The sequence below is a fragment of the Rattus norvegicus genome, chromosome 1 (assembly GCF_021556685.1).
Source record: "Rattus norvegicus strain SHRSP/BbbUtx chromosome 1, alternate assembly SHRSP_T2T, whole genome shotgun sequence".
Taxonomy (NCBI): domain Eukaryota; kingdom Metazoa; phylum Chordata; class Mammalia; order Rodentia; family Muridae; genus Rattus; species Rattus norvegicus.
In genome coordinates, this window is record NC_141534.1 from 214,384,664 (window position 1) to 214,397,179 (window position 12,516).

At 53.6% G+C, this 12,516-nt stretch overlaps 2 protein-coding genes across 16 annotated transcripts in view; one reads left to right on the top strand and one right to left on the bottom strand.

Moving 5' to 3' along the window:
* The window catches only part of Rad9a (RAD9 checkpoint clamp component A), a 65,069-nt gene that overhangs the window by 19,082 nt on the left and 33,471 nt on the right, over positions 1 to 12,516 (bottom strand). For 9 of the 12 annotated variants that reach the window (XR_015681568.1, XR_015680557.1, XR_015682051.1 and 6 more), the window contains exon 3: positions 1,949 to 2,032. The exons of the other annotated variants lie outside the window; for them this stretch is intronic. The gene's annotated coding sequence lies outside the window, so the exon portion shown is untranslated. The remainder of the gene's footprint in view (positions 1 to 1,948; positions 2,033 to 12,516) is intronic. 12 annotated transcript variants of the gene reach the window in all.
* Clcf1 (cardiotrophin-like cytokine factor 1) lies at positions 709 to 10,015 on the top strand. 4 transcript variants are annotated; one of them, XM_087577549.1, is made up of 3 exons: positions 709 to 919; positions 6,692 to 6,858; positions 8,582 to 10,015. In XM_087577549.1, exons 2-3 carry the CDS (start codon positions 6,706 to 6,708, stop codon positions 9,074 to 9,076), a joined length of 648 nt encoding a protein of 215 aa, XP_087433675.1. In that variant the 5' UTR covers positions 709 to 919; positions 6,692 to 6,705; the 3' UTR covers positions 9,077 to 10,015. The 4 variants fall into 4 exon arrangements, with proteins under 4 accessions (XP_087433675.1, NP_001386681.1, NP_001386680.1 ...); NM_001399752.1 differs by having other exon boundaries at positions 712 to 787; positions 8,087 to 10,015; NM_001399751.1 differs by having other exon boundaries at positions 712 to 787.

Below are 12,516 nucleotides of genomic sequence, written 5' to 3' on the forward strand. Positions count from 1 at the left end.
GGGCCCTGGTGCCCTCTCCCCTCCTCAGGGGGCATTGTGAGCTGGTTAGTCACCTGCCCCAGCCCCTGGAGCCTCACTTAGCTCTAGCTTTTGGAAGTGGGACAAGTGGCGGGACAATAGGCAAGGGGGGCGGTCAGCCCAGACAAAGGGCAGCAGGAAAAACACCATCACTTGCTCGGAGGCCAGCTTGCTGGCATTTGAGAGAATGTGTCATTGCATTTACTCAAGTGGGAGGGGGAGGGAAGGTTAGAAATGAAGAGACAGAGGTAGGGTGGGTATAGGGACCCTAAACCCGGCAAGGAGCGGAGGGAAGGAGGCCAGCATGCCCTGGCGGACACCAAGGAAGAAGCCCACACCAAGGCCAGCTCCCTTTCCAAGCTCCCAAGAGTTTGCAGAGGGACGATGCCCTCCCTGCCCCCTCCCCCAGGAGGTCTAGGGTGGTACCGTCGCAGCCTTGCCTCACCTCACCACCCCCCCCTCAATGTTGTGGGAGGGAGAGGAGCCCCAGAAGCCCTCCCTTCCCTCCTCCCCCCTCTTCCCCCCACCCGGGGAGGGCTGCTACAATTTGTGGTTACAGCTTTACACGTCAGAAAAAAAAAAGTTTGCAGAATGTCCCACACCGAAAAAAAAAATGCGAAACCGAGAGAAAAAAACCTGCGAGTGGGCCTGGCGGATGGGATTATTAAAGCTTCGCCGGAGCCGCGGCTCGCCCTCCCACTCCGCCAGCCTCTGGGAGAGGAGCCGCGCCCGGCCGGCCCGGCCCCCAGCCCCATGGACCTCCGAGCAGGTAGGAGCCAGGCGTCCGAGGCCGAGGCCTCCGCCCCCGCCCAGCACCAGTGAGATCCGGTTCCCGTCCTCCTCCCCACCCTCGGAGCCCCAAGCCAGGGCCGGGCCGGGGAGCAGAGCTCGGGCTGGGGAGGTACGGCCGGGCGCCCTCGAGAGGGGCCGGGTGGGGACGCGGCATTCCTGGAGTCCGCTTGGAGGAGCCTGGAGGTGGCTGAGAACGCGGCGGGGAGCCTGGACAACCCTCAGACCTGGACGGGCGGCCACCTGGAGCCACCGCGAGGCGGGGTCCCAGGGAACCCGCGGACACAGAGCCCCGCGCCAGAGTCGGGGCGAGCGAGTCCGAGGCGGGCAGCGAGGGTGCGGGGAAGGGGGGACGCGGCGCGAGGGAGGAGGGGGCCAGGAGAGGAAGAGGGAGGGAGAGAAACAGAGGGGGAGCCCGCGGCCGAGCAGCGGGAGGCGAGGGGGAGGCCGACACCTCGGGCCGCGCTGAACTCTTTCCTCGGCCCGCGGGGAGGGGAGGAGGGCGCGCGAGAGGAGGGCGGAGGGCAGAGCAAACCTAGCTGGGCCGGGCCCGGCCCCGGGACTCCGGCTACTACGCTGCGCGCGGCGTAGTGGCCGGAGCCCTTCCATGCAGCCCACCGCCTGGGAGCCAGAGGCAGGTAGGCGCGGCGGGGTGGACGGGGCCCGCGGACCGCAGTGGCCTGGGAGTGATTACTGCGGGAGGGATTTGTGGGGGAGACGCTGCCTGGCCGGACCCAGCAGGAAAAAGTCCGTCGGCGGCCCGGGAGCGCCGAGACTGCCGGCAGCGCCTCGAGCGGCTGCCTGACTAGGCGGCCCGTGGCAGGAGGGCGGGCCGGGCAGGGAGTGGACGCGACGGAGCGGGCAGCGGCTCATTCGAGCCCCGAAGCCCGGCGCCCGGACCCCGCCTCCGCCCCCGCCGCCGCCGGGAAGGGAGCGGGCGGGGGGGCGGGGCTGGGGGCGCCGGGGCCACACAAGGGGAAGGCGCCACTGCCACCAGGAGGGGTCCGGGATCGAGAGGTCATGGTCAAGAAGGTAGGGCCAGCGAACTGCCAACGCCCACCATCCCAGTTCTTGGGGCTGGTCCCCTCAAGCAAAGTCCCCGTAGCTTCTTCAAAGTCCCCAAACTCATGTTCTCACCTACCTTTCTACTGCACTGGGGTGCAGAAGGCTTCCCTTTAGGAGACCCCCAGTTCTGTGTTCTCCAGAGCCTAGGAGCAGGAAGAACCTGCCAAAAGAAGGAGGGCAGACAGTGGATGGATGGCAGCGGCAGTCCAAATCTTAGAGAAACATCCTGCGCACCTCTCTCAAAATCTGAGCAGGGAAATCTCTGGCTTTCATTGTCCCTGACAGGCATCAGTCTCAGTCTAGTACACACTGCCATCCCGTTTGCCCACCTCAGCACCGGACATAAGTTCTCTAAAAGACAAGATGCACCCTTCTAGCTCTAGTGTCTGGTAGCCACACATCAAGGAAGAGAAAGAACAACTAGAAGTGGAAGCCACTGTCCCTGGTCAACCTCAGAAGAGTCTGCTGACTGGAGTAATGGGCTCCCCAGGCTGCACACTGAAGTGTCCCATTCACACTTCTACAAGCCTAGCTACTGATTCCTGACACTTGACATTCCTCCCCATAATCCCACCTGCCTGTTCACACCCTGGCTCCTGCACACTCTGCAGCCCCTCCCACACCCTCCTGTAAGCTCTTGACCACAACACCCTTTCCAGTTCACCCACACACTTGCTCTGGGCTATTTCCTTCATTTCTTTTTTGGCGGCCTCAGCGGGCTGCTCAACTCTAAAGCTGTGGCTTTACTCTCATCTGCCTGAGAAACCAAGGGCCCTCTTGTGGCATATTGGAGCAGCTTTTTCCTTAGCCTAAGCGCAACTCCTGGATTGACTTCACAAGGAAAGGACTTGCCTTGCCTTGTGCTTTTCTCCCCCCTGACACTAGCCTATCTTTTGGACTAGAAAGGAAGAGAAGGGAAACGAACTGTTGGAAAGGACACAGACATGGGGCTCCATAGGATCCATCTGGGAGGAACCTTAGCACACTGCAGTCTCTTTATGGGAGCCACTGCCACCAGATGGGTTCATAGTAGAGCTCAGTCTCCTCACTTCCAAGCCTACCTCCATTCCTCACCAGCCATGGGGGAAGGGAACCTAAGACTGCAGAAGTGAAGGAAGGAAAAAACAGAAGGGGCAGCCATTCTTGAGGATGGAAAAAACAGGTTCCTGTGGGTTTTTCTCTGGGTAGGACCCCTGGATCTCACACTACGTTTTAGGTTGCTCCCTCCAGTTCCCCTAAGTGGACTGCAAGTCACCCAGTTGCTGCCTCAATATGGACCAGGCATGACCTTTCCTGCTGGCTCCCATATTTAGACTAGACTGTAGACTTCTGGACCCAGCTTCTAGGACTTACAGCTGTTAGCCCCTAGTCCCAGGTGCAGTCTCCCCATCTACCCTGGACATCTGCACTGCTGAGCTCCCCATCCTCACTGAGGGTGGTCAGCCTGTGGGTTAGGCCAGGAGCTGAGGGGAGGCTGCTGAAGGCCTGCTGTGTAGCATGTGGGGGTGGCCTTTGGGCTTGCCAGGGATAAGGCTGTGTGTGTGTGTGTGTGTGTGTGTGTGTGTGTGTGTGTGTGTGTGTGTTCGTGAGGGGGGCCTGGTTTCCCAGGGCCCTGGGATCTGGATAGAATTAGGGCTGGCCCTGGCAGGGGCCAGGATAGGGAGTGGAGGGTGCTGCAGCAGGAAACGTGAGCTGCACTCATTAGCTCCTCACGTGCTCAGCGGATTTATAAACACAAGGAGAAGGGGATGTAAACAATCAGTGGGCAGCAGCCAGAGGCAGGGCTGGGGCTGGGGACCAGGGCTGGGGGAGGGGATGGGATGCAGCCTTATGGTGGGGTCCACCTGCATACATCATGAGCTAGAGAGAAAAACAGGGAGCCAAACCTATCCGTGGGCATTGGGAGTCCCTGGCTTAGTGCTCATCCTGAAGTCAGGTGTTTTCTGTTCAGGCCTTCCAGTTTGGCTGCCTGAGATATGGGCACATCTTGTCCAAGATCAGAGTTATCATAGGACAGAGCAGAGTTCTCTATAGTTCAACTCCCCTTTCACCTCTACTGGCCTCCACTTTTGATTCCTACAACTGACTCCCATGCTTCTTTCTGCTTCTCTCTAGGACTGGCCAGTAGGCTCCCCTTCTATTCTCCCGTGTGCCCCCACCCCCCAGCTTGCAGTGACATAGTTACCTCAGAACTGAAATATTCCTGGAAACACCGGCCTCGTCTGGTTAATTTCATGAGCCGTTTTTCTGCCCAGATGACTTAGCTTTTGTTTATCCAAAGGCTTTTTCTCTCCTGTTGTCCCAGTGTAAGGAGCTGTTCTCCCCAGAGATGTCCCACAGGACCCAGGAAGGGAGGGAGGAACAAGCTTCATGCTAGGCTCCTGACTATATCTCCTGTTATAAGACAGACAGCCTCGTCCAGGACTCTGGATGACAGGGCTGCCTCCGGAGAGTCAGGTAAAGAGGCCAGCCAAACCTCCAGTTCTGCTTTGGCAGGACTTTGGCAATGCCACTAACTTCCAGCAAAGTCATACTCCATCCTTAGAGCTGTCTCGAGATTGGAAGAGCCACTGTTCAACTCATCAGGGCCCTGGTCTCCAAAAGTAACCCTACATGATACCCACAGGATCCTACAAGGGACTTAGCCAGATGCTCAGGGCGTGGTACAGAGGAGGAGGACTTGGATGTATTTGGAGATACAATGATCAAAGAATAGAAACAAAAACAGAGGCAGGTAAGAACTAGGGGAAACAACCAAGGAAGGAACACAGGCTGCAGATGAGAGAGAGAAAAGTGGAGCCCAGGGACTGGAGAGATGGCTCAGTGGTTAAGAGCACTGACTGCTCTTTCAGAGGTTCTGAGTTCAAATCCCAGCAACCACATGGTGGCTCTCAACCATCTGTAATGGGATCTGATGTCCTCTTCTGATGTCTGATGTGTCTGAAGACAGCTATAGTATACTCATATAAATAAATAAATCTTCCAAAAAATAAAAAAAAGAAAGAAAAGTGAAGCCTGTCTGTCCAGGAAACAGTTAAACCCTGCTGTCTGAAAATAGATGTGAACTTGCACGCGTGCGCATGCACACACACACACACACACACACACACACACACACACACACACACAGGAGCTACCCACTCTGCCACCCACTCTGCCATGCTCCACCTGAAAAGCTAGCTCATCAAGCACCTGTACTGTGTGTGCACCATAGCAAAAGACCTCAGCTGACTTCTGTAGTCTAAATGTGACAGACAGTCTTGAAGAGTAACCTCCAAAGCCCTAAAGACTTAGCATTACAACAGACTCTAACCCTAGTCTCCGTGCCTCCTTAACTCCAAACCCTATCTTGAGTCTGAATACAGCTAAATGGTTAAGCCTATCCACTTGTTTCTAAGAAACATGTCATTATAGAAAAATCTGAAGTATAAAATGTAAACTAAAGGAAAGAAACCACTTGATCTCATACCTATCCAAGCTTAAAGCCCAAACTAGTCCTGTGTTTTGTGACGTGCCAAACACCATTCTCTTTGATGGATAAAGCAGCAAATCCGCAGGTCTTGGTCCCAGCTAACCTTCTGCCTGCCCAGACCTAACCACATCCTCCTCCTGGACTCAACTCTCAACCACACTCACTCAACCAAATCCCAGTCTAAATTCAACTGAAATGTTAAGGCCAACCTAGTCTTCAAGTCTAACCTAGCCCACTGCCTATTATATTCCTACCCTATCCTAGCCCCGATTTTAATTTTGGACCTCACCTAAAAATCTCTTTAGGAAAGCACGTTTCCCACCTGATTCTGGCCCTTCTCCCAGCATCAACTCCTAACTTCTGGAATAATCAAACCCTCTGTTGCCTTTGTGATCAGCCTCCCTCTTTAAACTCACATCTTTCCCCTTCATGCTCCCCCTACACCACCCTAGATAAAGATGGGGGAGACATTGGCAGTCAGGGCCTGTAGGGACAAGCCTGTAATTCCAGCTACTCTGGAGGCTGAGGCAGAAAGATTGTAAGTTTACAAGTAGCTTGGGCAACTTAGGGAGGGAGACCCTGCATCGAAAATAGAGAATGCTGGGGCATTCAGTGGTAGAGCACATGCCTGCATGCACAGGCCCTGTGTTTAATCCTAGCACTGCAGGAAAAGAAAGGAGGGGAATCAAACTTCTACACTGCTAAAAGAGGAATGCTATAGCTCCTTCAGTTAACCCTATCCTGCCCTCACAACACCCAGGAACTATATCCTAGTATATACCCTCCACTTGTCACTCCACAAACCGGTTATCTTGGACCCTTGGCCTGACCTCAGCTGTGGAACACTACTCCTATCTCCCAGAGCCGCTGCCTCTCCTCTCACTCTTCCACAGGGTTCACTGCTCACAGCTTGCCAGAGCTAACATATGTCATATTCCCACCCTTTAGTTCCTGCTGCAATGGAACTGGAAGACTTGGAGAAGAGGCTGGACACAACTGGAACGTCAGCATATTGACACAAAAGTCTCTAAAGCCAGGCCTGGCCCTCTGAGTAGACACGTGCACACATATTTGGCACATATAGGGAAGACATGCCAAAGACTCGGCTGATAGCAGTCGAGAATCTACTGACAGACACACATGCCAGGACTGTTCTCGCAGACAGACCTCCACATACACTCTTGACCACAAGTCTTTCCCCTCCTCCATCCCCTCCACCTTCCATCTGGTCTCTCTCCCTCACCCCCTTCCTAGCCCAAGGTGGGGACAGACACCTGAGGGGCTGCCAGCTGTTTCCCCACGTGGGCCTGGGCCCACCCTCATACTTCTTGCCCATCCTATCCACAGGGGACTCGTGGGGGATGTTAGCTTGCCTCTGCACGGTGCTGTGGCACCTCCCTGCAGTGCCAGCTCTTAATCGAACAGGAGATCCAGGCCCTGGCCCCTCCATCCAGAAAACCTATGACCTCACCCGCTACCTGGAGCATCAACTCCGCAGCTTAGCTGGGACCTACGTGAGTATCCCCTTTGGCAAAAAAAAAAAAAAAAAAGCAGAGGCTTTTGGGAAAAGAGAGCATGGGGCAGGGGTCCTAGTGAATGATGGGGTGATGAGAGGTCTTTTGGGTCCACACAGTTTTTCCATCTGGCCTATCTTCTGCCCTTCCCTCTCAGGTGCCCCCCCCCCCAATCCTGGCCTCAGGAGTAGGCATGTGGGCAGGCCTCGAACCCGCCTTGGCCCATTGCCCCATTGGCTGCCAGCCCAGCTGCCTGCCTCCCCCTGGGGGCTGGGGAAGTCTCCTCTGTTTACACCGTGTTGTGGTGTCTCTTGCAAGGGTGGGGCTGGGTGGGGATGGAGGGGCCCCACCTTCTATGCTTGTGTTCCAGCTCGCCTCTACCCCCAGACCTGGGGCCCTGTTGTTCTGGACCCATGGTCCTCCCTCTGTCTGCCTCTCCCACCCTTCACAGACCTCTTAGGGGGTCGAAGGAGGGGTCTATAAAGAATCTAAGGCAGTCATGGCAAGGGGTTCAGGGTATGGAGGGTGGAGGAGAGAGGCTCGGAGGCACTGAGGACCATGGGGAGCAGGCCCTCTTCCCGTGTTCCTCTTCCACATCCCAGACCCTACTCCTGAGCCAGGGAAGAAGAGGGAGGAGGTGGCGGGGGAGCTGGCTCCGGCCCCAGGATACACCGAGGAAATTAGTTTGTCTCTGTGCTTGTCAGCGTGTGAACCTCCCCCTGGGCCCTGCCTATCCCAGGCCTCGCCCCTCTTCTCTTTCCCTCCCAGTTGCACATCTCCCACATCCCCTTCCCTGGGCCTCAGGCCGTTCCCCTGAGACATTGGCAAGGCCTTTGCCCTCTTCCTATGCTAGTCTGCCTCCCATGCCCTTCCTCCTGTCCTCTCTTCAGATGTCCTCAGTTTCTTCCTTTTACAGCTCTGCTGCTAGCAACTGAGCCCTCTCCTTTGGGGTGCTGGTGAGTACACTGCAACCTCTTGTCCCTTTGGCTTAAAGTACTGGGCCTGCTGAAGTTTTGGTGCCGCCAGGTCCTTTGCCTTTGATAAGGATTCTCCTCTGACCGGTTTCCCTGCGCAGAAAACCTCTGCTTAAGTCTGCTACCCTCTCTAATTCTGAACCCTCTCTCTCCTAACTTCCTCTGCCAAATTTCTTAAAGGAGTCGTCTACACCCTCTGCCTCCACTTCCTCTCCACCCCCTCACTCGTTAACCCCCTGCAATCTGGCTTCCAGGCCACGGCAACCATGTCTCCCAGGTCATCAGGCATCTCCTCCTCACCAAACCCGACAGCATTTTCTGCGGCTCACTCTCATGTTCTGCAACTGCCCCACGGAGCTCTGCTGCCTCCCTGAGCTCTCCCCTGGCCTGCACTCTCAGAGGCCACCTTCTACCTCTCCAGCCTGGTCTCCTGGCTCCTCCGGCTCCTCTTCTTCTCTGCCCTGCCCTATGGTGGGCATTCTTCACCCAGACAATCAGCACGTCCCTCCTGAGTGGCTCCTTCGTGGTTTTTCTCTTTCTACACCTCTCCATAGGAGAACTCATCACCCCACTGCTTCACCTGTCTTCTCCATGCAAATGACACTTGCTGGAAAAACTCGGGAGGTCTGTGACCAGAGGCCTCCCATGTCAGGGGTCAAGAGCAATAGAAGCTTTGGGAGGAGGTATCTCTCTGGTGACAGCTGGCAGCTCTGCTCTGCCCCTTCCCCATTGCCCTCTCCTTTTCACAGCTGAACTACCTGGGGCCCCCTTTCAACGAGCCTGACTTCAATCCTCCTCGGCTGGGGGCAGAAACTCTGCCCAGGGCCACGGTCAACTTGGAAGTGTGGCGAAGCCTCAATGACAGGCTACGGCTGACCCAGAACTATGAGGCCTACAGTCACCTCCTGTGTTACTTGCGTGGCCTCAACCGTCAAGCTGCCACAGCTGAACTACGACGTAGTCTGGCCCATTTCTGTACCAGTCTCCAGGGCCTGCTGGGAAGCATTGCAGGTGTCATGGCAACTCTTGGCTACCCATTACCCCAGCCTCTGCCAGGGACTGAGCCAGCCTGGGCCCCTGGCCCTGCCCACAGCGACTTCCTCCAGAAGATGGATGACTTCTGGCTGCTGAAGGAGCTGCAGACCTGGCTATGGCGTTCAGCCAAAGACTTCAACCGGCTTAAGAAGAAGATGCAACCTCCAGCAGCTTCAGTCACCCTGCACTTGGAGGCCCATGGTTTCTGATCTCTGACCCTTCACCCCCACACCTTCAGCCCCAGTCAACTGTGCTTCCATTGTGGGGTGAAAAATCCTCTATACCAATATTTGTTGAGCCAGGAGCCAGACCATAGTAGCTCTACCCTCCTCGCCTTGGATGGGGGTGTAACTCAATAAGCCCTCTAGCTCCTTGAGTCCTAGGGTCTGGGGAAAAGGTACAGTGGGCACCAAGAGGTAATGCCTGAGGGAGTCGAATGGCTCAGTGGATAGAAAGGCCCTCTCTGCCTCCTGCTTTCTGCTTGCCACTTGCCAGTAACCACTCAGTTCCTCATGTGGCACTTGCAGAAACATACCTGGAGGGCATGGGTGGGGGCCACTGTAGCATGTGCCTTTCTGGGATAAGGCCCCTTGGCTTCCCTCCCTCTCCTTGGATGGGTGTTGCTTCCCTACCCCAATAACTACATATCCAGTTCAGGAAACAAAGTGACCAGTCTAAAGAAGAGTGTGATAGAAGTGGAGGGGTAGGGTCTGTGCTGGAGGTGGCCTAGAAACCAGAAGATGTAATTCTAAAAGAGAAGGGCAGGGACAGAACAGACCCAGCAGTCACCAAGACAGTGGTGGCACAGGGCGGAAAACAAAAGCCATGTTGAGCATTAAGACCTTGCCTTGAATTTTCTTGCCAGCATCTTGGTACCTCCTCTCTGCCCCCTTTCCCAAGGTATCTGTGGTTGCCTGGGCTGGGGAGGGCAGCCATAGCCATAGCCACAGGGTTTCCTGAAAGTTTACATTGCAGTAGCATTGTGGGGTAAGGGGGATGGCTCCCCAGGCTCTATCCCCAGCCCCACCCACTCATGACTCTTAAGTTTGTTGTATTAATATTTATTTATTTGGAGATGTTATTTATTAGATGATATTTATTGCAGAATTTCTATTCTTGTATTAACAAATAAAATGCTTGCCCCAGAACTTGGACTCTGTCTAGCTTGGTAATCTTCCTGGGGGCCATTGCTGGTGACCCTAGCCCTGCCTGCCATGATTCTCACTGTTTCTTTTTTTTTTTTTTTTTTTTTTTGGTTCTTTTTTTCGGAGCTGGGGACCGAACCCAGGGCCTTGTGCTTCCTAGGTAAGCGCTCTACCACTGAGCTAAATCCCCAGCCCCTCACTGTTTCTTTATAACATAGAGGTACACCAGGCCTTGGAGCAACCTGTCCACTCCCTTGCCACACCCACAATGACTTGGTCCTCCCAGATAGCTGTGTGTGTTTCATATTGTCTGCCGATCTTCCTCGACTCTGGACTGTTTGTCTGGCCTCCCAGGTCTGTCTGGCCTTGAATCTCCCCACTCTAGCTCAGCTGCACCTGGTGGAAAAAACTTATGCTCCTCTCTGACTGGCTGATCGCTAACCCCTGACATTCAGTTCCAAACTTTCCCGGGCTTCCATTAGTTCCATAAGGGGCCCTCACCTTACTCTTCTCCTAGGAAGGCTGATGGACAGTGGCCACATCCAAGTTCCTTCCTATGGATCTGCGCCTTTCCCTCCAGTCTAACAGCCTATTTGGAGGAAAAGACTGGGATAGATGGGAGGGATAATCTAAGCTCCAATCTTATTTTATAGCCTGTTACTTGGATAGCCTTTTCAAAGTTTTCTGGTCTTTGGTTTCCATATCTGTAAAGTGGGGATAATTAAATATCTTTATGCAATTTGGAGAGGGTGATAGAAATATTAAAGGTATCTGGCTATAGCAACAACCATTGGAATAATTACAGATTAGTTGGGACACACCACTGTGTCATGACACTCTAGTTATGAGCTACTGGGCAAATTAATGGGTTAATTACTCCCAGGAAACACATGGATGTTTTATGAGAGTTTCCAAAACACAAGGCCTTATGCATTAAGGAAGTAACAAATGGTGGTAGTGTCACTCAGTGGACAGCTTCTTTAAAGACTTAATTACCTTCCCTTCACTACGCTCTCTGGGTATATTGAAACCAAGAGAAGACTCAAGCCTAACTTGACTCCTACTCTTGTGGAACCTAAATCTACGTGGGAAGGAAGCTTGACTTCCCTGAGATAATAAAGCACAGGATCCCATCACATGATTCAGTGGACAAGACCAGTGCATAAGCCCTAGAAAACGCTGAGATGAAGGTGCAGGGTGAGGAGTTTCTGACTGCCAATGTATGGGCTAGCTAACCTCAGCAGCATGCCCTAGGTCTCCTGTCCCAAGTGGAACATGTCCTGATTCTGTGGGCTGAGATAACCTGTCCAGTCACTCAACACAACTCTGCCCCTTTGCCTAATGAGACACACTAGAAAGGGGTTCAGGCTTTCTCTACACACAGGCAAAATGTATCTTGGCTTGTGATATGCAAAACATTAAGCAAGGATATATGAGGACAGCAGAGGGGAAAGAAAGGGTCCTGTTTTCACCTTGCAGTATTAGCTGGTGAGTTTCTCAGAGGCCAACACCAATCTTCCTCTGTAGTATTCCCCCATCTCTCCCTTTGTTCCTTCTTCCTTCTCTCCCCGCTCCTCCTTTCCTCCCTCCTCTTTTTTTCCTCTCCTCTTTCCCTCCTCTTTGTTCTCCTTCCCCCACCCCAACTTTTTTTCTCTCTCACTCTGTAGCCTAGGTTGCCTTTGAACTTGCAATTCTCCTGCCCCCACCTCTGCAGTGCTGGTTTAGAAAGCATACACCACATCATCTGCTCTTTCTTTTTCCGCTCTGCCCAGTTCAGGGCCAAACCTAAAGGTGTTTCATTAATGTGTTCTGTAAGTGTGGACAAAGCAATCTAGAAAAAGGAGTAGGATGGCTGCTCATAAATGTTAGAATATGGGGCTTGGGAGATGGCTCAGTGGTTAAGAACACTGACTGCTCTTCCAGAGGTCCTGAGTTCAATTCCCAGCACCCACATGGTGGCTTACAATCAACTGTAATGGGATCTGATGCTCTCTTCTGGTGTATCTGCAGACAGCAACAGTGTACTCACATAAAGAAAGAAAGAAAGAAAGAAAGAAAGAAAGAAAGAAAGAGAGAAAGAAAGAAAGTATGTTAGGATATGAGAAGCAGATTTACTTAAAGGTAGAAAGACCTAGGCAATGGGCCAGTGAGATGGCTCAGTGGGTAAAGGTGTTTGCTGCCAAGCCTAACCTGAGTTTGATCTCTGTTACATGGTAGAAGAAGAGAACCAATAAATATTAGGAAAGGTAGGGAATCAAGCAAGCAGACCCATCAAATGAAAGTGCAGGACAGAGGGCAGCACCTAAGGGGTGAGGGGCTTAGGCTGAGAGCACGTAGGAGGAAGCAGTGTGTCTCCTACTGATATGTGCAGTGCTGGCACACAGCAAGTGGTTGGCGTACCTTTTGCGTAAAGGCACAGGGTGAAATTTAGTTCCTGTCAGAGGACAGGAAGACTTTGGATAGGCAGAGATGGGTTAGAACACAGATAGTTTGGAGGTAGTCCT

Coding starts and splice junctions, on each gene's coding strand:
- Clcf1 (XM_087577543.1), top strand. CDS start 1,415: ATGCAGCCCACCGCCTGGGAGCCAGAGGCAG. Junction 1,446..6,691: donor CGCCTGGGAGCCAGAGGCAG/GTAGGCGCGGCG, acceptor TCCTATCCACAG/GGGACTCGTGGGGGATGTTA. Junction 6,859..8,581: donor GCAGCTTAGCTGGGACCTAC/GTGAGTATCCCC, acceptor TCCTTTTCACAG/CTGAACTACCTGGGGCCCCC.